Source organism: Dasypus novemcinctus, chromosome 2 (assembly GCF_030445035.2).
Source record: "Dasypus novemcinctus isolate mDasNov1 chromosome 2, mDasNov1.1.hap2, whole genome shotgun sequence".
In the NCBI taxonomy this organism is placed as follows: Eukaryota; Metazoa; Chordata; class Mammalia; order Cingulata; family Dasypodidae; genus Dasypus; species Dasypus novemcinctus.
In genome coordinates, this window is record NC_080674.1 from 167,526,059 (window position 1) to 167,549,616 (window position 23,558).

Sequence of the window (23,558 nt, forward strand, 5' to 3'; positions counted from 1 at the left end):
ACCAAGAAATGCTAAGCTTTTAACTGTCCTCGGCTTTTGTCCTGGAAGTTGAGCCCAGATGACAAGCAGCATGAACTGGTTTGTCTTCTCTGCCACCTACTGCCCTCCCCAGAACCTTCTGGCACCAGCTTTTGCCTCAAGGCCTTCCTGAGACTCACCTTGGGGGCAGGCGCTGCCAGAGGCTGGGCCTGCTGTGGATCAGCAGGGGGCGGCAGTGTGCACGGGCCGCCTGGCCTTGGGAGGGTCTTGCGGCCCGGCACCGGGTTAGCTGGGAGTGCCTTCTGGGGCGCCCGGGGCCTGGAGAAATCCTGGAGACAAAGCAACAAGCCTCACTCAAAGGCCAGCAAGATGCCCTCAAAAGAAAATGATGTGGACATATTACAGGTCAAAATCAAGTGAAAAGGGTATATATACCATGTGATCCCAGGGAAGAGTGTGTATTTGTGTATTTAATGGTCATAGGCTCAGGAAAAAGTCGTTCTGGGGAGCAAAGTGGACTCATCTATTAAAATTAGAAATGATTATTCTTTTATCTAGTAAGTCCACTTACTATGATGCTAGACAACTATTTGCACATGTGCACAAAAATGACACTGCAAGGATGTTTCTCGCAGCACTATTTCTGACAGCAAGAAACTATAAATCATTAAAATTTCCATCAACTGAGATATAACTAAAATTCTATACAGTGAAATAGGGTGCACGATATAAAAGCAATGAAATAGATAGATATGTGCTGATGTGGAGTGACGTTCAAGATTGGCTGTTAAGTAAAAATAGCAAGCTGAAACACAGACTGTAGGGGAGGACGGATTACTTAAAATAAGTCACCACATACACACATGTATGCACACAAAGGAAGAGAAAAATGGCAGGAAGGCTACAGACCAAATGGATAATAGAGGTCACCTCTGAAAGAGAACTGGGATGGGTGTGGGGGGGGGCCAGGTAAACACTCAATGTTTGTTGTTTTTTTAACAAGAGTATATATGAATATTACCTTTGCAAATAAAAATAAAATTAGGGAAGCGGGCTTGGCCCGGTGGTTAGAGCATCTGTCTACCACATGGGAGGTCCATGGTTCAAACCCGGGGCCTCCCTGACCCATGTGCAGCTGGCCCATGCGCAGTGCTGATGCGCACAAGGAGTGCCGTGCCACGCAGGCATGTCCCACACGTAGGGGAGCCCCACGTACAAGGAGTGCACCCCATAAGGAGAGCCACCCAGTGCAAAAAAAGTGCAGCCTGCCCAGGAATGGCGCCGCACACACAGAGAGCTGACACAGCAAGATGACACAAGAAAAAGAGACACAGATTCACAGTGCTGCTGACCAGAATATAAGCGGGCACAGGAAAACACACAGTAAATGGACAGAGAGAGCAGACAACGGGGGGGGGGGGGGGGGGGGAGATAAAAAATCTTTAAAAATTTTTTTTAAATTAAAAAAAAATTTAAAAAAGACCACATTTTTTCACACGGTTGTCTGTGAGTGGGACAATTAACAGGGATTTTTTCCTCTGTGCTTTTATATTACCTCTGTGTTTTTAGCACCTTCTCAATATGGCTTTCCCTGACTACCTAATTTAAAATTACAACACTCCCCTGAGGGCAATCCCAGCCCTTTTTATCCTGATCTTTTCATTTTTTTTTCTACATCACTTATCTCCTTCAAAATACTATATAATATACTTACTTATTAAGTGGATTTTAATTTTTCTGTCTTTTCTCACTAGAAGGGAAGCTGGGGCAGAGGTCATTGCCTGTTTGGGTCACTGATACATCTTAGGCTTCCAGAACAGTGCTTCATATACAGTAAGTGCTCAATTCATATTAACTGAATAAATAAATTTCTCTACTAGTCAGATTTCTTACAATGAACATGCATTTCTTTTGTGGCTGAAAAAAAATGTTAAAGGGATAAAAAATGCTACACACAGTTCTGCAAGCTGGTGGGATTTAAGAGAAGCCAGTCCCACAGGTGGGAGTTCCAGTCCCATTGCCCTTGACTTGTTACCCTTCTCCAGAGGGTCACTAACAAACGTAAGAATGAGGACCGGGATGTTCCACAAGAAGTTTCACAGCCATCAGAAAACTGAGAGCAGAAAAGAGACCCACGGGTTCTATGGTCATGGCAGATGGGGTTCACTGCCATGTCAGTTGTCCCTTTTTTGGAGCTGGTGTTTCTGCATGATGGAACTGGACTCAGATGGGATCTCTTTTCACGGGACTTTCATGCTACTTTATTGGAATTGTAGTTGGTGCTGGGGTTTAAGATATATCTAGGGGATTTGAATCTCTGGACTGACAATATGATAGCCAAGCCCTGAACCTCAACAGACTTCAACTCCTACACTCTGATTTATTGGACTTACCCCACTCAGCTAGCATGGAGTTGAAGAATGTCAACCACCACACCATGGAGCCTAGAGTGTCTACAACTGAAAGCAGGAGGATTGCATCCAGTATCCATGTGGAATCTAAGCCCCCTCTTGACATAGAAGTGCAATGGACACAACCAATCCAAGGTCCACAGAGAAAATGTGGCATTGGTGTGGGAAAAGTAGCCATGGTGGCTGCTGGGTGCGGGGAATGGGAGGAAGAGATGAGATGTGGAGGTGTTTTTGGGACTTGGAGTTGTCCTGGGTGGTGCTTCAGGGACAATTACCAGACACTGTAGATCCTCCCAGGGCCCACTGGATGGAACATGGGAGAGTATGGGCTATGATGTGGACCATTGATCATGAGGTGCAGCAATGCCCAGAGATGTACTTACCAAATGCAATGGATGTGTCATGATGATGGGAGAGAGTGTTGCTGTGGGGGGAGTGGGGGGTGGGGGCGGTGGGGTTGAATGGGACTTCATATTTTTTTAATGTAATATTTTTTTAAAAAATGAATAAAAAAAAGAAAACTGAGAGCAGAAACAGAAGCTCAGAGAACAAGAAGAGCAGCAGATTCTTTGGACTAAAAATCCATATTCTCCTGGACCATCCCTTCCCTGCAGAACAATGCCGTCCCCCACCCTCCCCAGCCCAGGAGATCTGCTAAATTGCAGTGGCTGCTAGAGGTCAGGAAAGAAAGACCTTCTGGGGGAAGAAACAGCTGGATGCAGATGTCAGCTTGCAGCTGGGAAACACTCTGCTCCCTTCCTGTACAAAATGAGCAACTGGGCAGGGGAGATGGTGGAGGTGATGATGGTGGTGGAGGTGATGAAGATGGAGGTGGTGGAGGTGGTGAAAGTGATGGAGGTGGTGACAGTGATGGAGGTGGTGATAGTCACGGAGGTGGTGGAGGTGATGGAGGTGGCGATAGTCACAGAGGTGATAGAGGTGGTGGAGGTGGTGGAGGTGGTGGAGGTGATGGAGGTGATGGGGTGGTGGAGATGATAGAGGTGGTGGAGTTGGTGATGGAGGTGGTGATAGTGGTGGAGGTGGTAGAGGTTGTGGGGGTGGTGATGGTGATGGTGGTGGGGTGGTGGAGGTGGTGATGGAGATAGTGATGGTGGTGGAGGTGGTGGAGATGGTGATAGTGGTGGAGATGGTGGGGGTGTTGGAGGTGGTGATGGAGAGATGGTGATGGTGATGGTGGTGGGGTGGTGGAGGTGGTGATGGAGATGGTGATGGTGGTGGAGGTGGTGGAGGTGGTGGAGATGGTGATAGTGGTGGAGATGGTGGGGGTGTTGGAGGTGGTGATGGAGAGATGGTGATGGTGATGGTGGTGGGGTGGTGGAGGTGGTGATGGAGATGGTGATGGTGGTGGAGGTGGTGGAGGTGGTAGAGGTGGTGACGGTGGTGGAGATGGTGGGGGTGGTGGAGGTGGTGATGGAGATGGAGATGGTGATGGTGATGGTGGGAAGGTGTTATCTGGGCAGGAGCCTCAATAGCTTGTCAGCACTACACCTCCCAGAAGCACATCTGGCCACAGGCCTCAGCTGGTATGACCCAGCCTGTTTTCCAGAGGCACGAACAGTCTCGGAACCACTCTGGCCCACAGCTCCCTTCCTCAGCAAAAGGCACCTCCATCAGTCAGGCAGCATAAGCTGGATCCCTCCACCTGGCAGTCCTTCCCCAAGCCTGTCTTTTTCATTCTTTACAGACCTCTCCTCTGCTTCTCTCCATCACCCCTGCCACTCCTCTGCTCCAAGCCACCATCATCTCCATTCGGACTAACTAGCACATCCACACATCCAACGTTGTCCTCTGACCACACATTCACGCTGCCGCCACAACGAGCATTTTATTTTATTAAGCTTTTTTAAACATTGAAGTGTAACATACCTATAAAAAGATGACTATAACTAAGTATACAACTAGGTAAACTCTCACAGATGGAACAAACACACCTATGTAATTCCCACTCAGGTGAAAAATAGAAGAGTAGCTGCTCCAGAAGTATCCATGGGCCTCCTCCCAGGTGCTCTGCCTCCTTCCTCTTACCTCAAGGTAGCCTAAAAAGTGATCCTTGTAAATGGCAAATCCGATTGCATCCCCAATGCCCCACCGCTGCCTCCTTTCCATGGACAGCGGATCAAGGTCTTGACCGAGGCCTGGCCTGGTAGGGCCCCTCCTGGCTCTCCAGCCTCAGCCCAAGGCTCCCTGGGCCCGGCCACACGGGCCTTTAGGTCTCCTCCCTGACCCTTCACAGCCTGGTTAGCTCCTGCTCATCCTTCCTGTCTCGGCTCAATGTCACCTCCTCAGGGAAGAGGCTCGCGCCTCTCCTCCTCCGTAGTGCTCGTCACTGTTCTAACCACACGCCCCACATGTCCGAGCCTCTTCCCCAGCAGAGCGTGAGCTCCACGAGGTGGCAGCATCACTGCCAGGCACAGAGCAGATGCTCAACGCACATGGGCTGAAAGAATAAAAGAATGGTGAAGTTCTACCACCACCCTTCCAGGCTGACCCATGGCACCCAGCGCTGAGAGAACCTCCAGGCTGTGGGTGCCCCCAGGGTAGGGTGGTGTCTCACTCGGTTGAGGCAGGAGACCAAGCCCGGGCCTGGTTACAGGGTGGATGGGGGTTTGGAGTTAGGCTCCTCCACTTACAAACTGTGGCATGTCGGGTGAGTTCCTGTGACTCTGAGACTCGTCTGCCTCAGCTAGGAAACAGGGTTAAGGGAGACACTTCTTGGAAGGGTGTGGAGGAGGTGGCAGCCACCCTCATCTCACGCCTGCAGCCTCCCTTCAGAGCAGCTGCCTCCACAGCCTGCCCTTGGGGCCCAGGAAGAGCCAGGCTTGGATCTAGGTTTCGGGGTGTCTGTCACTGGCCAGACCACCTCTGCACTCTGGCCTCCTGCCAGCAGCCACCAGGGAGCGCAGGAGCCGGGCTGGCGGGAGCCTCTGCTGCAGGAGCCCTGCTGCCTTCCTGCCCTCAATGAGGCCAGCCCTTCTTCTCTGTACAAGGCTCCTGGGTGGGTTTTTTAGGAACAATGGTCTGAGTGGCCTGCTCCCTCCCTGAGCCTCGGTTCTCCCTTTATAGCCTGTTTCTACAGAGATGCCTTTGTCCCGCTTCCTCGCCTCTCTCCTCTTTCTCTCTCTACTCCATCCTCCTCTTGCTTTTTTCCCCTTCCCCCTCCCACACCCTGTCAATCTCTTTCCCCTCCCTTTCCTCATGGAATTTACCATCATCCTATTCCTGCCTCAGATGAGAAGAATCAGTGAGAAGCAGCTTCATATCAGAGAATCAAACAGATGCTCTCAGCTCTTCATATTGATGCCCCGTGTCCCAGGGACCCCCCAAAACCTGGTGCCACCCGCACAGCCTGCAGGATCTGAGGTAGCCTAGGCCCCTAGTGGAGCCCTCTGGATCATGTCCAAGTAAAGCAGCCCCAATCCCTCACAACCAAAACACAAAGGCTGTGTTCTCAAAGCCCCATGCCTGGCCACCGCCCAGGAAACACCTGTGCCTGAGCTGGGGGACCTGCTGCCGGAAGGCACCGCCAGCTCTGTCAGAGCAGACGTGCTGGGCGAACAGGCTGCTGGGCAGGGGGGCCTCTGCTGCCCCTGGACAGCAGTGGTGGGAGAGGATAGCCCCCACCCACACCTCCCAGAGGCCCTGCCCCCCCATCTGCCCCTCGAATGAGCAAGGCATCAGGGGAACATCTCTCAGCAAGGCTTCCCGACTAGTGGAAGATACTGACAGGTACAACTTGGAAAGATAAATACTATGAAAAGAGAAGTATAGGGGCACCACACAGACTTGGAGCTCAGAGAGGGCTGTACAGGGGAAGCAGCATCTAAGAGGTAACTGAGGATGGAGAGGACTTGGCCATGCAATGGGAAAAGGGATTGTATCAGGCAGAAGGAACAGATTTGCAAAAATTAGAGGTGAGAAGAGGACAGGGAACTCAAAGAAGTTAGTTTTAAGGGCAAGACAGATAGTGGCATGTCATGAAATGAACAGGCCGATCAAGGAGGAAACCCCTGTGGTCTGGGGCTGCCTGGGGATTACATGAGCCCATGCCCGCTGCTCTAACCCTTTGTATGCTTCCTGTAGTCACCAGAATGCAGGACAGGCAGAAGCCCATGACCCAGCCTCTGAAATCCCCACAGCCAGCAGCCTTACAAGCCATGCCGCTGGCCCAGGGTTGCTGAGAACCCCCTTACCTGGGAGAGGATGGAATTTGGTACAGGGGGCACCGACCGGCTTGGGGGAGGCCTCCTCGGCGATTCCTTCCTCTCTACTTGAAACCCAGCTCCTGGGGAGCTCCTCAGAGTCCTGCCAGGATGGGCCGGCAGTGGTGCAGGAGAGGACCGGCTACACAGATAGTCTGGAGGAGGCCGGGGAGGAGGCTGGGAGGGCTTCGGTTTGGTTTCGGGGGTGTTGGCCACCTGGACACATAAGACAAGGAACATCTGAGAAGAAGGAATGCTCACTGCACTTCAGAACTCAGATGTCCTGTCCCCTGTGTATCTCATCGAGACGAACAGAGGCAGAGCCGTGACCTACAGGACTCAATGGCCCAGGAAATCTCCCAGGATGCCTACAGGGTCAGAGCCAACCTTGAACGTCATTAGGAGATGTCAGGGAAAACTGACATGTCTCTCAAACCAATAAAATGGCTTTTATGGCCAACATGACAGGGCCTGTGAAAGCGCTTAGAAAAATACAGCAGGGTCCTGAGAGGTACAAGAAATTAGGCAAGTTGGATGATGCAAAGAGCTCTTACCTTTCGCTTACCCTGGGGCGTCTGCAACTTGAAAGTTGGGTTGGCATGGCCAGTTCCGCTGTTCTGAGACACCCTGAAGGGACAACTAGAAACAAGGGATGGGGGAGGAAGGAAGAGGGTGGCAGATGTCAGCAAGGGCTGGTGACTGAGTTCACTCCACCCGAGCACAGCCAGCAAGCAGCCAGAGCTTCCCCAAGACAGGTGCTGCCTGAGCCTGCTCTGGAGAGGGCGGGATTTATCTTCCTAAACTTCGGCTTCTCAGGTGTGAAGACTTGAGTCTGGCCAATGGAAAACTCCCAAGGAAAGGGAATCTCATACAAAGCAGAGTTTCTTCAGTACTACCTCGTCGCCCTTCCAAGGCCCCTCTTCTCCTAAGGACACACAAAGACCCATAGGCCAATCCCCCTCACGTATAGATCCAGAAAGGCCTAGGGTTTAAAATCCTCTTCAGAACAAGTATGAAGTAATATGAAACTCAGAAACTATACATCCTCAATGTCCAAAGAAATTAATCACTTTAAAAAAAAGTTTGTCTTGAGTCACTCTGTGACTGATAGGCTAATCATCCTTTCTCTGTGTCTTTGGTTTCCTGTTCTTTAAAATGGAGAACAGATCAATTAGATACAGGATGACAAATAGGTTTCATTTCCCATTCCAACTTGAACTGGTTCAGAGCATTCTGCTAAGGATTTTGAATTGATGACCAGGCTCAGTGGTGAGAGTAAGATCAAGTAGTAGTGTCTGCCATGGTCATGGGGCCTGGCAAAAAGGGAGAGGGCAGCATGTACCTTGCATGACCCATGTACCAGCATGACCCGTCACCGCCAACTCCTTTACTATCTGCAGAGTTTTAGGATCCACAAGTGGATCCCAAGTCTTTCATGAAATCCTGTCCTACCTGAACTGTTGCCTCAACTTGGAAGGGAGGGCTGAGGGCTTGAGTTGACCCAGTTTGTGGTTCTGCCCACAGTAGTAGTACATCAGCATGAGGACCGCCAGCACAAAGAGGCCTGCAAGCACTCCCGCTACCACGGGAGCAACACCTGCCGGCAACAGACCAGGAAACCACGTCAGAGATTCTCCCAAACAAGAGCTTGAGAAGCTGTTTGGGCTAAAACAGTGGATTTCAAGCAGGGTATCCCTGATTCCTCTTGAGCTATTTGGTTCACATGTAATTTGTACTACTTTTTCTGAAATTAAAAATTATAATTAAAAAACACTCATTATGGACAAATGGTAAAAGATTAGCTTTAGCTTAAACAGTCAGGTTTACTTGCTTTGTGTAGACCTCCTAATGAATAATGTTCTCCAGCTGTGTCCATTTAATCAGAGCCCCTTTCAAGGCAAACATGTAAAACTCTCTTATCATTGGCCATAAGTTTTCAGCCTGGATTATGATCTTCCTGGACACAAAGCAACCAACACAAAACATGAGAGATTTAGATGGATCGCAGACTAGACCCATTCCCTAGAACCCACAATTCCACGCTTGTTTCCGTCAGTACTGCTTAAATGTTCTCACAAATTGCAAAACATATTTTCCTATCAATAAAACACTATTTTTGTTTATATACTGGGGGTTCTTCCGTGAAGAGTTTAAAAAAAATTATTTTGCTACTATTAAAAAAAAAGAAAGCTAGAAGGCTAGAATCCCTGAGATTTCCACTAAAACCTGACAAAACTGTTCTGAGTATCTACTGCCCCATTTTAACTTTCCTCTGTCCAAGGAAATCTAAACCACCGTAATGTGCCCTAGGCTTATGGTTATTTTTAAACACCAGAGAAGGACTTGGTTATCCCAATCTCCCCAAAAAGCACGGGATTATTCGGTGGCTATGTGGGTGGGAGGAGCAGTCAGGAGCTGCATCTCCACGCCGGCCGACCTGCCTCCCTTTTTCTTGGATTCCTCTTCTACGGAATCAGGAGTCGGAGCGACTCCAGGCAGACACCCTCAGTGTGCAGCCTGTGCTCCACCGTGCCCGCCTCTCCTCCGGAGAGCAGGAGGAGGCCCCGAGAGAGCTGGGCACTCACTCTCGGGGGGCATAGGCCCGCTGTCGATGCTGCCCCCCAGGCCGGGTGTGCTGCAGAAGGGCGGGGCCCAGCCCTGGAAGCAGTGGCAGTTCTGGTTGTTGTTGCAGACCTAGAGCGAGGGAAGGGCAGGGCGTCAGCGCGCAGCGGGCACCGCCGTGAACCCCAGCCTCCCGCGGCCCCGTCCACGTCCACTTCTGCCCAAAGCGGGAGCCGGCTACACATACCCCGTGGCCGTTGCACTTCTTCCCGCAGTCTTCCGTTTCAAGAAAGGAGGTGTTCCGGCACTGCCCCTTAAAGCAAATCTGCAGTGGGGAGGAAATGGAGCCATCAGTACAGCTGAAGGGCTACTAGCTGGGAACCAGACCCGGGCTATGCATTTAGAACCAAGGGCAGCCCCCTTCAACTGAGTCATCGGGGTGAAAAACTGATGGGATAGTGGTTAACTAAATCCTCATGTTACTGCTGTGACTGCAGAGAAAACAAATATTACATTTAACAATACATTAAATGTGTGTTATGTTATACACTGCTAAATGTGGATCATGAGTTAATCACTTAATTTTATATATATACTAATTTTGATATTATCTTTAAAGATAATAATGGTTATAGCAGTCTACTCTGTGCCAGGTGCCAAGTGTTTCATATACTTTTAAAATTTCATTCTCAGAGTTAACTTTATGACATGGGACCCACTATATCCACTGGGCTTCCCTGACTCCAGTCATCTCTCAATTCATATGAAAATTAATGATGATGATTAAAAACAATGACTAACCCGTCTAAATATTTGCCATGGGTTTTCTCATTTAATCCTCATAACGATTCTATGAGGTCGGCGCTTGCTATTATTATACATGACTTACAAAGAAGCCACTGAGACACGGAGAGATGGCAAAGCTGGGATCTGAACCCAGGCAGCCTCCCTTGAGCTCACACTTCCCCGTCGCTCCCGTGGCTCGCTCCCGTGGCTCGCTCCCGTCGGCAGCTCAGCCCCCAGGTGGGGCGGAGGAAGGGACTCACGTGGTTGTAGCCGCACTTGGTCCCAGTCATCACCAGGCCAGGGTCCAGCACGTCAGCCTCCTCGTCGGGGCTGCGGTAGACATGGGTGCCCCGGCATTGGACCGTCCTCCCATTCACGATGACAGAGGTGTCGATGGACACCGCGTTGGACTCCAGCGGCCGGTCCTCAGAACTCAGACACTGGATCTTCCCACACTTGGCATCCCTGGGCCCGGGAGAGAGGGAAGGAAGGAGATGCAACCAGAGGCAGGGAGGAGCTCTGGTCTATCCTGACCGTAAGCGCAGGCTTCAGAGGGGGCAGGGGCCGCCAAGGTCTGGCCCATGAGTGTCGTCAAGGCACCCACCAGGAGAGATCCCATGTGGACTCAGACCAAGAGAAGGGAGTGGCGCTCCCCGGTGCCTTGGAGGCTCCTCACTGCCAGGACAGCCACCTGGCATGCGCCACCTGCCCTTCTGCTGCTTGCACCACCATCCACCCCAGTGCTCCAGCCAGAAGCCTGGGGTCATCCTGGAATCCCCATTCGCCCTCACCCCTGAGTTCAAAAGCAATTTTCAAACCCCGTCAATCCTCCCTCCTACATATTGATCCTAATTCACGCGATCATTCTCTCTACCTGGACAGCAGGAAACCGCTCTCCCGACCTCCAGTCTTGCCTCACTGGGGCCCAATTTCCACTCTGCTCTCAAAGCCAAAGTCCAAATGCCCCTAGGCACATGTTCAAGGCTTTCAACGGTCTGGCCCCTGCTCCAAAATCCAGGCTCATTTCACAGCAATGCATCCCATTATACCCTCTCCATTGCGTCCCAACATTATACTTCATCAGTCTATCAGTTTTTGCAGCTGCCAGTTTTCTCCCACTGCAGCCTCCACACTCCAGCACCATTCCTCACTTTGCTCACCTAGGTAATTTCTTCAGCTCTCAGCTTAGGCAACCACCCTGACCTACTAACATCAGGATAGGTGGCTCCATCTATATTCCCATTACCGCACTGTATTGTCATTAATAATTAAAAGTTCCACAGAGGCAGAAGTGAGTCTTGATCTCCCTTATCTCCCCTAGCACTCAGCATAGTATCTGGCACATGGGAAACCCTCATCAGATAGTGGGTAGGTGGGTAGATGGACGGATGAATGGATGATGGATGTTCGGTGAGAATGAGTGATGGGCTATTCAAGAGTATAATTAGGACTCAAGGGCAATTCCCTGCCCTACTTACTATAAGAAAGCCACACAAGGAAGACTGACTAGCTTTTTAGGAAACATTGCCACCCACTCCCTCCCTCCCACTTCCTTAAGGCTGAATGGTGCATTGTCAAACATCGGGTCCAGAATAGATGATTAATTTTGACCCATTTATTTAAAGGTCCAGCTCTAGGGCCAGCCAAGCTGCTGAACTGGGTGGGAAGTGAGGACAGAGCAGGAAATTCTTTGTCACTCCTCATTTTATAGGGTCTGCCCCACGGTCATCACCTCTTGTTGCACTTCTTAAGTTTACCATCCATGTTCTTCCCACAGTTTCCAAAGGTGTCTCCTGCCACATTCACCTTTTCGAAGCAGAGGTCAGGGGCAGGCCAGGCTCCTGGGCAGGGAAGAAACAATACTTATCAGTACCACAGCCAGCGCAGGAAGTCAGAGACCCCCCAAAAGGCAAAGCCAGCTCTTGGTAAAACCAGGAAGTTAGGAAAGCTTTTTGGGAGGGATGCTCAGCCTCTTCTTCCTGTACTCCCCATCGGGCTGTTCCACCCCTACCTCCTCATCAAAAGCTACTCAAAGAAAAAGCTTTCACACTGGTCCTTGATATCTGACTGAGGATGTACATCTGTGGGAGGTTTGTATGCTAAGCCCTCTCTCTAAGGAAGAAGCCCTGTCCCTGGTTAAGGGTTTTAAAAATAAGGAATATATGCACAAAATTTTAAAGATACAAAGTATGTCTTTGGAATTTGTGATCCCATCCATATCGCTCCTACCCCTACACCCTGGAGAAGTAACCATAATTAACAGTTTCTTGTGCGTCTTCAGAAACAATCTAACAAAGAATGGAGGCACATGCTACCCACTGTTCTGCACCTGGCATTGCTCACTTGGAAATTTCTGGTAAGAGAGACTCTTATTCAGTAAATACAGACCTATCTCCTTTTTTGCAAGTGGTATGGATGTACCAGAATTAATTTAATCGGTCTCCTCCTGAAGGACATAGAAGTTGCTATCGCTATAACTAACAATGCTGCAATGAACAGCTTTCACATGCATGGACAAGTATAAGCACAGGCTCCATTGCTAATTACTGGGATTGATGGGCCCAATGGCATATGTATTTAAAATTCTGATACCCCCAAACTACTTTTTCCATGAAGCGGTTCCAATCTGTTTCCCTGCATCCTCCCCAACACTCTGCTATCAGACTTTTCCATCTTTGCCAATCTGATATATCGAAAATCCCATCTCAGAGTTCTTTCCCTTAAAATGAGTGAGGTTAAACACCTTTTCATAGTTAAGGGCCATTTGCATTTCAACTTTTCTGCCTCCATCCTCTGCCCATTTTTCAATTGATTATTCTATTCTTATCCATTTACCTACTCCGAGAATTTAAAACATCCAAGATCTGGGACAAATGCTGTCCACTGGATCTCCCTGAAAAAGGCTATCCTAAGTCAAGTGGGTGGAAAAGGTAGGAAGTGGAAGCACCAGGTTTTGTTTTTCATTTGATTTTTTATTGTAGTGTTATGGATTGAATTATGTTTCTCACAAAGACATTCGGAAGCCCGAAGCCCCACTCCTGAGGGTGTGAACTCATTTGTAAATAGGATCTTCAAAGACCCTATTAGTTAAGATGATGCCAAACTAAGCCAGGGTGGGCCTTAAACCCCGGTGCCCGGATTCCCTAGAAGCAGAGGAAGTTTGGACACGGCCAGGAGACAGGAGACGAGGGCCATGCAACGAAGGCAGACGTGAGTTATGGACGGCCACCAGGTCACCACCAGAAAGCTGCACTGGAGGAAGCCTGGCCCTGTCGACACCTTGAGTTTGGACTTCTGGCTTCCCGAACTGTGGGACAGCAAATTCCTGTTATTTAAACCAAGTAGTCTGTGGTATTCATTATGGCACACCTGGCAGACTGGGACATGGAACACATGTAGACCATAAAATTTGCCCTTTCTAAGTGAACTCAGCCCATCAACGACATTTGCGATACTGCATAACCATCACCTCCTTCCGTCACCTGGGGAGGCCATTCCGCAGCCAGGATTCTAGGCTGCCCGGAGTGCCTGGAGAGGGGAGGCCAGCGGGGAAGGAAGTGCTGGGGTGGAGGGGGCCGCGCTGCCCGGGAGTGCCCTTACCCGGCCCCCACAGCTGCTGGCACTGCTCCTGGTAGGTGAGGCACATGCCGTTGTAGCAGTAGGCCTGGCCGCCCTCGCACGGGGTGCCGTCCAGCTGGTAGAAGTTGGTGGGGCAGTGCGGAGATTTGCCCGTGCAGAACTCGGGGAGGTCGCACTGTCGCGCCTGCTCGCGGCACAGGGTGCCAGGGGCCAGCAGCTGAGCGAGGAGCGAGAGGGGAAGAAACACGGTGAAGCACCCGCCTGCCCAAGCGCCCCGCGGGCGTCACTCCTGCCGACCGGGAGCTCCCACGGCCATTATTTCACAGCAGGTTTTACACGACCTCCTGCGCACAACCCCTCATCAACTTTAGAATATTCATGGTTTTCGAGGTGTTTTCACAAGTGCCAACGCACCCCCTCTTCATAGCAATCTTAAGTGGGTAAGAAATAATATTATGCAACAATTTACAGTTTACAAAATGTCGCAGTAATAATAGCTACATTTCTAGCTTAACGGCCCAGTCCAAATGTGACTTCATGTAGTGTTCATGATAGTCCTAGTTAATACAATTATCCCTGTTTTACAGATGATAAAACCAGAGGCTCAAAGAGGGTATGTGATGTCTCCAGACCCTCAGGCTTAGCAAGTGGCAGTCAGGCCCACTAAGGTATACACCAAGACACATACACATGAACACAGGAGAGGGTGGAACGCAGCTCTACCACTGGGAGCAGCGTGGAGGCGAGCGGCAGCCCCCGGAGCCAGCCTCCCTGGGTTCAATCCCGGATGGGGCCCTGGCCAGCCACTTAGCCTCTGTGCCTCAGCTCCCTCACTTTTAAATGGGGAACTAAATCTCTCAGGGACTGTCATGAGGAACAAATGAGTTAGAGTAAAATACCTGAACAGTACTTGATACATAATGAGCAAGGAGTAAGTGGTAGGGCAGATGGATTTCAGACTTTGTAGATTTCAGAAAGCAGGTATTATACCCACATACCTACATATGTTTGTGTATACATACACTCATTGTACATTATGTAACACAAATACCAATACTGACATCTATACAAATATGCTGCATATTACATAACATGTGCATATGACATAACCATTCCAGCAAGGCCCAGGATTGCACTTTATAATCAAACACATTAGTATTTCTGAAATGAAATCTAACACTTCACTTTCAGGGAGGTATATAATTTTTAATGATTATAATTAGTTTCCTATTAGTTCAGGTCAAGTTTTGCCACCAAAGGAGTTTTGTGGTTTTTTTAACTTCAGTTTTCAGGACTTTCTAGATTACAGAATTGTGAATAAGAATTATAGACCTATGTAATAGTGCTAGGAATGAGATATTGATTTTCCAGATCAATATTAAGGATGTGGGCTTCAGAGTCAGGGAATCCCGGGTTCAGCTCCTTCCCCTAGCTCTGTGATCCTGGATAAGCCACTTATTCCCTTTAAGCCTCAGTTTTCTCATCTTAAAATAAGGATAATAATATATGTTTCATGGGGCTTCTTGGAAGATGAAAAGGAAATACCATATATAAAATGCTCAGCATAGCCCCTGGCATCTAATAAATCCATCCATGTTAACCCAAACCAAAATAGTAATAATAATTGTTACCACTACTATTATTATCACCAAATAAAACCAAGCCTACTCTCTCTAGACACTTAAAAAAAAATAAACTTTACCACTTCCCAGAAGGCACAGTCCTCTGGGATGATCTGAGCTCAGGGAGGCCCAATATACGAAATAATAAACTTCATTCAAAGGTCCTTTCCAGCTCCATGCTTCTGAAACTTTAACGCCACCTCTCCCCCACCCCCCTGGATGGAGACCGAAGCCGGCTGTCACCTGAAGAGCCATCTGCTGTGAGGCCAGAACCCAGGGCAGGGAGGCCTTACCTTGCACAGGTGGCAGCAGGCGCCGTGGGCACATTCCGCTCCTCCTCTCAGGGTGCAGTTAGAAGCATTGCAGCAGGGGTTATTACACTCCTGGGGGAGACACAGAGGTGGGGCATGAGTGGGGTCTTGGGGGCGGCAGGCAGGGCGACAGGGAGGCTGGCAGGGACAGTCCTCACCACCTCCTGCATCTGCCCACCCCTGTCCTCAAACGCCCCTGGGGCTCGAGCTCCCAGAAAAATCATTTTCTGTCTTTATCACTGAGGGGATGTCTATTTTATTATAAAGAACTTACATAGGCACAGTCATCAGGATATACCACAAACTGGACATAACCACATTGGGGGTGTGACTATTTTTCCAGGCCTTTTTATACACAGCTATAGATAAATATTTGTTTTACAAAATCATAGTATCCATACCACTTTTTATCTTAATATGCGCACTTTCCTCTGTCATCATATGTTCTCCTAACACATGATTTGCTTTCTTCAGCCCTTCCTAGTGAACATTTAGATGGGTTTCCAGAACTCAGCAATCAATGTAAACAATGTATCAAAGAATATCCAGAGCCCCTGTCTGCTGCTGCTGCCCTCCATGTCCCCTGCAGCCCCAGGCCTGGCCGCCCCATGAAAAGAAGCCAGTGGGAGCAAGGGTGTGCTGTGACCATCTGAGCATGGTTTATGTCAACTCCTGGGGCCTGTTTCCTAGGTTCTCTCTCTTCTTCTATTGTCCCAACCCCTCCCTATACTGAACCTTCCCACAACAGAAGGTGTCTAGGGCATCCTTATTATCCTCCCTTCCTGGCCAAAGGTCCTAATTTGCTGCTGTACAGCATGAGATTTTAAAAAGATGGTGAGATCCTTTATCATGCTCCTACTATGTTCTCTGGCTGATCTGCAGAGCCTTTCTTGACACTGGGCCAGGCACCATGCACAGGCCCATCACAGCTTCATGAGGTAGCATCTCCCCTTTCACAGGTGGGGATCCAGCAGCTGGCCAAGGCACACACCTGGCAAGCGGGGGAGCTCAATTCAAGCCATGCCTGCCTGGGGCCACGTCATAGCCATAACTGTCCCAAGGCCAGCATGTCGCAGAGACACATCCCTGAGCCTGACTGTGATACCTAGCTGCCTGTCTTCCCTAAGAGAAGGAACAGGACACTTCCTCTTATTCAGCTCCCACCATCCTTCTCCGGACTCTGGGCTCCAGGCCCAGGAGCATTTCCCTCCTTCTAGCAGGCCATGCTTCATCCCGCCTCGAGCTGTAGGCTCCTCCTCTATGTGGCTCCTCGCTAACTCCCAACTCAGCCAACAGGCTGAGGCCACACTGTCACCAAGTAAGGCAGCTCCCCTCCCATCATATGTGTTCACAGCACCAGGTAATCTGTCCCTCCTAGCATTTGCTGTGGATTGTATTTCTATACTTCTGCAATTCTTTGGTCAAAGTGTGTTTCCCCTACTAGAAGGTAAGCAGCCTAAGGACAAGGACCACGTCGATTTTTGCTCTTCATCATATTCCCAGCACCCAGTGCAGTTCCCCAGGCTCAGTAAATATTCCCTGAATGAAGAGCTGCTCTGAATATAAGCCAAACTGGCTGAGCCCACTCACAGGCTGCTCCCCAACCCTCCTGGCCCTCTATGCTAGCACAACTCCTTGCTTCCATAGAGGTCTGGGCTGACCTCGAGGGACCCGTGGAGGGGTGGGTGGGATGCTGCCATATTTACCTACTTATTTTTATTCTCAAAACTGCATAATGGGGTTGAAAAAACAACAACAACAACAGAGAAGGTTACAAAATCAAAGTTTTTTTTCACATTTACCAACCCTGAATCCTGACTCCAAAGTTAACCGTTACTCATGTAGTCCTCCCCCAAATTGTTAGGCATATGTTAACGTATATATTTTTTATCCTTCAAAAAATAGGGATGAAACCATCCAGTTCTGCTTTTTGCAGAATGATAGGCATCTTTTAAAAATGACTGAGCTACACCATACACCCTCCTCACTCACTCCGAAAATCAGAAGGAAGAAAAGCTTATACATAAACGGTTCTGCGCCTTCTTCCTCATAGCAGCCCTTTCGAAATTTGACAGCACTTTCAACATCCCCATTCAATCATCTCTGCTCCAGGCTAAACAGTCGAGCTTGCTATTTTAAGCATCCTCCTAAGGCCCAGGTTAAGGTCCATATATCCACTGTGTGACCTTCAGAAAAAATGCAGTGCAGCTGGAGGGCCGAAGAGGCCACCTGCAGCTCTACTGGGGAAGCAGCAGACATCATGCCATAGGATTGTGGCTCTTGGTTAGACCCAGGCCTTCCAGGAGAGAACTCTGCTCTGACCTTGGGCCCAACAGGACCAAGCCCAGCTGGGAGAGGCTGCAGAAATGGTCCACACTGAAGGCTTACTCTCCATATCCTATTTTTGATGGGGTCCTTGATAGACATGAATAGGAAATGCCTGTGGCTTAAGAAAGTTCCACTACAGCATTCTATTTTGACCTTGGGCTTCAAAACCAATACATCCCCCCTCACACAACCATCCACATGATACCTTACCTCTTCCTCCCCACAGTCACACTCCTCCCCGTCTTCCAGGTACCCGTTCCCACACCTCTGGCCTCCGTAAATCATCCTGGTGTCTGGCATGTTGGAGAGACACATCCCACCGCCTGACCGCAGATACCTGTCCAGCTCCTTTCTGTTGCATCCATTGAACACTTTGGGAAAGGGATGCCTAGCAAAGAATAAGACTGAAATCACTTGGGAGTCTGGGTGTTAAGCAACCAAAACATTTGTCAATCTTGTTACCCTTCAGGATAATTCCACCTGGACTCAAACTCCAGAGCCCCAGACACATACATTCCACCCTCTTAGCACATTCACAATACATTAACTTAGAACTCTTTCATCCTTAATGATGAAATATTAACCGTGTCAGAATTTTTTTTTTTACTCTTCGTGGAGGATATATGTGAAAATGAGAAAGAACAATTTCTGCCTCTTGCATGAGGGGACTGCAGTGAGAAAAGGATCATGAGGGCTCTGCAATAGATCACTTGAGTCTTAGAATTAATGAATAAAATACCAGCCAACCGAAATGTTTCCTGAAGCTGACAATAGATGTATATTTTCCTGTGTCAGAGCACCAGGCCAAAAAGACCAAGGTCATGGGTTTAATTTCTTCATGGGTCAGTGAGCTCTTCTCTAAGAATTCAAATGGTACTCCAAACTCAACCAGCCATGCATCTTCTTAATCACAAAAGACAGTGAAAAGTCTGGGGTCCCACTATTGAGGGGGGAGGGGCTAGGGGAATCAAAAGTCATATATTCCCTTGATAACGGGTCAGTATCACCACTTTGGTCTACAAAGGGAGAGTTATCTGGATCAGATTCTTTAAACTAATTAAAGGTTAAACACTGGAGGGTTTCCTTCAGTTTTTAGGCATGTCATAAGTTACAGATAATATTCATAAATAGTAATATTTATGAATTGGAGTAGCAATTAATATAACTCTCAAACATATGTCAGGCATGTCATAAGTTACAGGTAATACTTGTAAATAGTAATATTTATGAATTGGAGTAGCAATTAATATAACTCTCAAACGTTTGCCTTCAGATAGGCTTTTTAGATTAGAAGAGCAGGGGTGAGCTCATAGAGATTTGGGGGTGATTTATGGAGTTATATCCTGCATGTAAAACATCATCCTTTGTGAGTTACAGCCAAGAAGTAATGAAAAAACACTGACCACTAGAACTCCAAGAAAGCTGCATTTCCTCTCGGAAACACTGAAACACCAAAACACCATTTTCTAAGAGCCTTAAGCAGGCCCTAATGGTTTGGGGTTGGGGGAACATAAGCTCCCATTGTGACATCTCCGAGGAATGGCTCAAGTCCTGGAAGAACCCAATGCTTTGTGCTGAGTCCAGCCATTAAGAGATAAGTTCCTTGCAAGAAACCCTAGAATTCTCCTTCAAAGGCCCTGGTTTTAGGAATCCCTCACGACTACAGAGAGATGCAGCTGCCTTGTCCTTATTGCTGTAGTAAATGCACCCTGTAAATTCCCTGAGGAGTCATTCTGGAGTGTGTGGATACTCCCCTTCCTTCTTGTTCTGGGGGCTACATCAGAGTTTTCAATCAAGCCTGGGACCTAACAACACAGATCAAACTCCCTTGGGATGGAGGGACTCAGGGTTGTAGCTATTATCAAAATGGGTCTTCAACCAAAACTCATGAATAAGACACAGGGATCAGGTCAATTTTACAGCTAAGGACCCTAAGACAGGGTCTTAAGCATATCAAGGGTCCCACTGGCATCAGACCCACCAGAAATCTACTGCCCCCTTCCACAGACCTGCCTCCTTTGTTCTCTTCCAATTTCTTTATTTAAAAAACCCTATTTCTCACCAACGCTCCCACCAAAAACATAGCAGAAGTCCCTGGGACCAACTGGGAGGAACTCTTGTGTCCCATTGCTCATGCTTGCTCTGTCATCCTCCGCATCCCCACCCTTCCTGGCGCTTCTGCTTGACTCACCCAGTGGCGGCTGCCATGATGCACCCCCCATCAGCTGCACTGGCAAAGCAGCAATTTGCAGAATCGTGGCTCATGCCAAAGTTGTGGCCCATTTCATGGGCCATGGTGGAAGCCACTCCAATGGCATTCTCAGAGTGGTCCTGCTCAGGGAGAGAGTTCAGGTCAAGGTTAGAGCTCTGGCCTCCTGTGCACATCCCAGCTTTTTCCTTAGCCAGGCCTTGCTGCTCTACATTGATTCCATTGTCACTGAGCAAACAGACACTCCATATATGCTTCCACAACAAGCTGAAATCCACTGACATCATTAGGAAGCCAAATGTTTAAAAGTCCATGTTTCCCTAGTTCCTAAAGGTTGGAGACTACGTCTGACCCAATAATGAAGATAAATAAATGCTTTCTCAATAAAGGAAAAAGGTGGATTTTCTCTATCTTTCCTTTTAACATATATCTCTCCAGGATGTAAGGAGACTAACATAGGGTACACTTGGCCCAGGGTTTTCCAAGAGAGCCCCAAGATAGGTCCATACCAGGCCCAGCACCTGAAATGGTGCATGACGCTTAATCATAGGAAGTGAAAGCTAAAGAAATAGAAAAACAAGAACAGAAATAGCAAAAAAAGATTGATGAAAACCTACATGTGTTTCTGGCATTACTTCATTGAATTCTCATTCTAATCCTGAGATTATAAACTGTAAAAGTAGTCTCTCTGTTTTACAGTTGAGGAAACTCATTAAATTGCCCAAAGTCACATCGCTGCTGCTATTTGAACCCCAGCAGTTCTGACTCAACACCCTGTGCTTTTAGTTTCTGAGCTACATTTGTCATTAAGAACTGGCGAGGAGACCTTCTCAATATAAACTTCAAAAGTGAATACTCAAAAACACTCTCACAAAGTCAGAGAGAATTTCAAAAGAAGACAGATTCCCCTGTGACCCTGAGCTCCTGTTTTATAAGGACATACATAACAGGGCAAAACCTGGGATAAATCCTCATCTCTATTATCTCACTATGCCCTGGGTTTGGAACATACGAGGGGGGTTTTAGTGATGTATTAATATAACAGCTTCAGGGTCCCCAGAGCTTGGAATTGGGAATAAACTACAATAAATGAAAATTCACCTCTGTCTCTTACAGCCTAGTGGCTTCATTTAAAGCAATTGCCCTATTTCATGTCAAAGCTTTCTTCTTGCAACAATAAATATCAAATTATTTTCTAAAAGATGACCGCCTGTCTCGTGAGGCAGCTCTATTGCCCTCTGCGGCACCAGCATGTGGGCTGAGACTCACCACGTTGACACCTCCCGATTGGTACACAGAGCACATGGCCATGAGGGGAGCCAGGCCGATGGTGGTCCCGTGGAAGGGCATGCCCCTGCAGGAGAGAAGGAGAGAGAGTGACTCAGGTGGTGGGTGAGGGGACTGCTCCCAGGGCCCAAGGGGGCAAATGGCCATCACGGTGCTCCTTGGCCCCACTGACATTCCCAGGTTACTCCCAAGGGCAGGGGCCCTGGTATCCAAGCCAACTGGACAACTTCCAGGTCAACCACACCTCTCACTTCCTCTCACCTCCTCCCACACTGCTCCAGAGGAGCAGAGAGAAAGGCTGCTTGTCCCCACCGTATGCCCATAGCTCCAGTGCCTGGCAGGAAACAGGCAGGGCTTTCAAAACTGCATCCCATCCCCGCTGGACAGGAAAAGGCCAGAGGAAGGGCTGACGGGAGGGTGGCACGAGCCCTGAGGCTGGAGTGAATCATGCCCACTTCCACCCACTGCCAGGATCCCTGGCTCTGCAGCATGTGTACAGGGGAAGAGGGTAGACGGGGGCAGCAGCTGTGGGTCCAGTGCTTCATCCCCACATCACTCTGTGGCAAAGGAAACAGATGTGTCCCATCAAGAACCTCACACAGTGCAGCTGGTACAAGGATGATATATTTCTGCTTTTGTTTTGCAATTGTGGTCCTAATCTGCCAACAGTCAGCTATATTTCCCGAGTTTAATATACCTCCCTGTTTGCAGTAGGCATCCAGAGTAGGAGAGAAGGAATAAGTAAAATACTAGTGTTAACGTGCAACTGCAAATAGGGAATTTATTTTTTTAAATGTATTTAGAAAATCTATTCCAGTGTTTTTCTTCTTATCTAGGACTACAGCTTCAAGAGCTTATTTATTTGGGGATCACTAGAATCAAGTACATAATAAGGGCTTAATGAATGTTTGCTAAATTCAAGGCAACCTTATACTTCCAAGAAACAACATGCAATGGAATATGCAAAATAAATGCAAATCTACATGACGCCCTACTGATTATTTTATAAACTTAGACAGGACCTTGGGGAAGTCCTGCTGGAAACCTGGATTCAAGGCCTTGCCCAAAGCAAGACACGATGTTTCCATGCACTCAGGTCAAAAGTTTGGTAACCAAAAACTCTTCCTGGGTGCATATGCCATCCAGAAGTAACCACTGACAGTCCTAGTTTCTGGTACAGTTATTTTCCTCAGTTCCTTTTAAAGGGTAAACAAAGGTTTAAATGACCGTTGACTATAAGAGATATTTAAGGAACAGAAGAAAAGTGGTTTTATTATACTTATGCCTTTTGTTGTAACTTCCTCAAAATACCTTTGGAAGTCCCAACACTAACATTTATCTCAAAGGGACTATTGTGTGCTACTGTGACCCCACCATAAGGGTTTGCTCTTTTTTTCCCAGGTCAAACAAATTCCAATACAATCCTTCTCCAGGGTCTCCATCCACCAAACACAAAACTCCTGTATTATCTGCCACTTTGACTATCTCACACCCAGCCCTGAGCCCCCAGAAACAAAGCGAAGGGTGACTCACAGACCTCCCTCTCCTGTGCCTGCACAAGGAGGTCAGCACAGGAACTAGGACAAACGCCAAGATCAAGACAAGCCCCTGAAGTTGCTTGAGGGTAGCCTGTGAACACCAGCCATTTCCCAAAGACAAGCTCAATTATTTCAGACACTTGACTAAGTATGTGTAAGGTCTAATTTTCTCATGCAATGGCAAACGCTTTTTGGAATTGTTAATGACTGCAGCTTTTAAATGTTCTGGGGTGTGCTGGGTACAGAGCATATGTCTGAGAAATATTTTATTACTGGACTAGAGAGTCAGGATGGCCCTCCACAACCAATCCTTACCACAAGGGAAAGAAAACAGCAAACTGAGCACATGCACTGGAGGCAGGCGCCAAGGCAAAGCAGATGCAGAAAGGCTAGTTACGTGATTAACTGCGCGTTGTCATGTTTCTTCTGCTTGAGCAGCTTGCGCCTCCAGCTAAGAAACGACCAGAGTGTAGAGTATGGGTTCGGGGAAACGTCACACATATTCCCATGAGTCCACACTTCCAAACCCACGAGGGCAATCCGGATGTTCAAGGATCGGTAAAACTGAAAGCACACACAGAAGAGCCAAGATATGTCAACACAACCTGAGATTTATAAGCCCTGTCCCATCTAAGAGTCCAGAGCACAGACTTCTCAAGGGGCAGGAAGGAACAAGAGCTATTGTTCACATTTTAAAGAAAGGGAAAATCCTGAGGGAGATGCCAA

At 48.3% G+C, this 23,558-nt stretch overlaps 1 protein-coding gene across 2 annotated transcripts in view; it reads right to left on the reverse strand.

Moving 5' to 3' along the window:
- The window catches only part of ADAM19 (ADAM metallopeptidase domain 19), an 87,249-nt gene that overhangs the window by 4,129 nt on the left and 59,562 nt on the right, over positions 1–23,558 (reverse strand). Inside the window, exons 9-22 of one of the 2 annotated variants that reach the window (XM_058281439.1) lie at positions 23,230–23,396; positions 21,277–21,361; positions 19,990–20,129; positions 18,009–18,186; positions 15,453–15,542; positions 13,559–13,754; positions 11,691–11,799; positions 10,219–10,423; positions 9,420–9,497; positions 9,196–9,304; positions 8,063–8,207; positions 7,165–7,249; positions 6,602–6,826; positions 159–308 (exon numbers count right to left, since the gene is read on the reverse strand). In XM_058281439.1, the coding sequence (XP_058137422.1) occupies positions 159–308; positions 6,602–6,826; positions 7,165–7,249; positions 8,063–8,207; positions 9,196–9,304; positions 9,420–9,497; positions 10,219–10,423; positions 11,691–11,799; positions 13,559–13,754; positions 15,453–15,542; positions 18,009–18,186; positions 19,990–20,129; positions 21,277–21,361; positions 23,230–23,396 (1,962 nt within the window). The remainder of the gene's footprint in view (positions 1–158; positions 309–6,601; positions 6,827–7,164; positions 7,250–8,062; positions 8,208–9,195; positions 9,305–9,419; positions 9,498–10,218; positions 10,424–11,690; positions 11,800–13,558; positions 13,755–15,452; positions 15,543–18,008; positions 18,187–19,989; positions 20,130–21,276; positions 21,362–23,229; positions 23,397–23,558) is intronic. The other variant, XR_011646988.1, reaches the window with a different exon arrangement.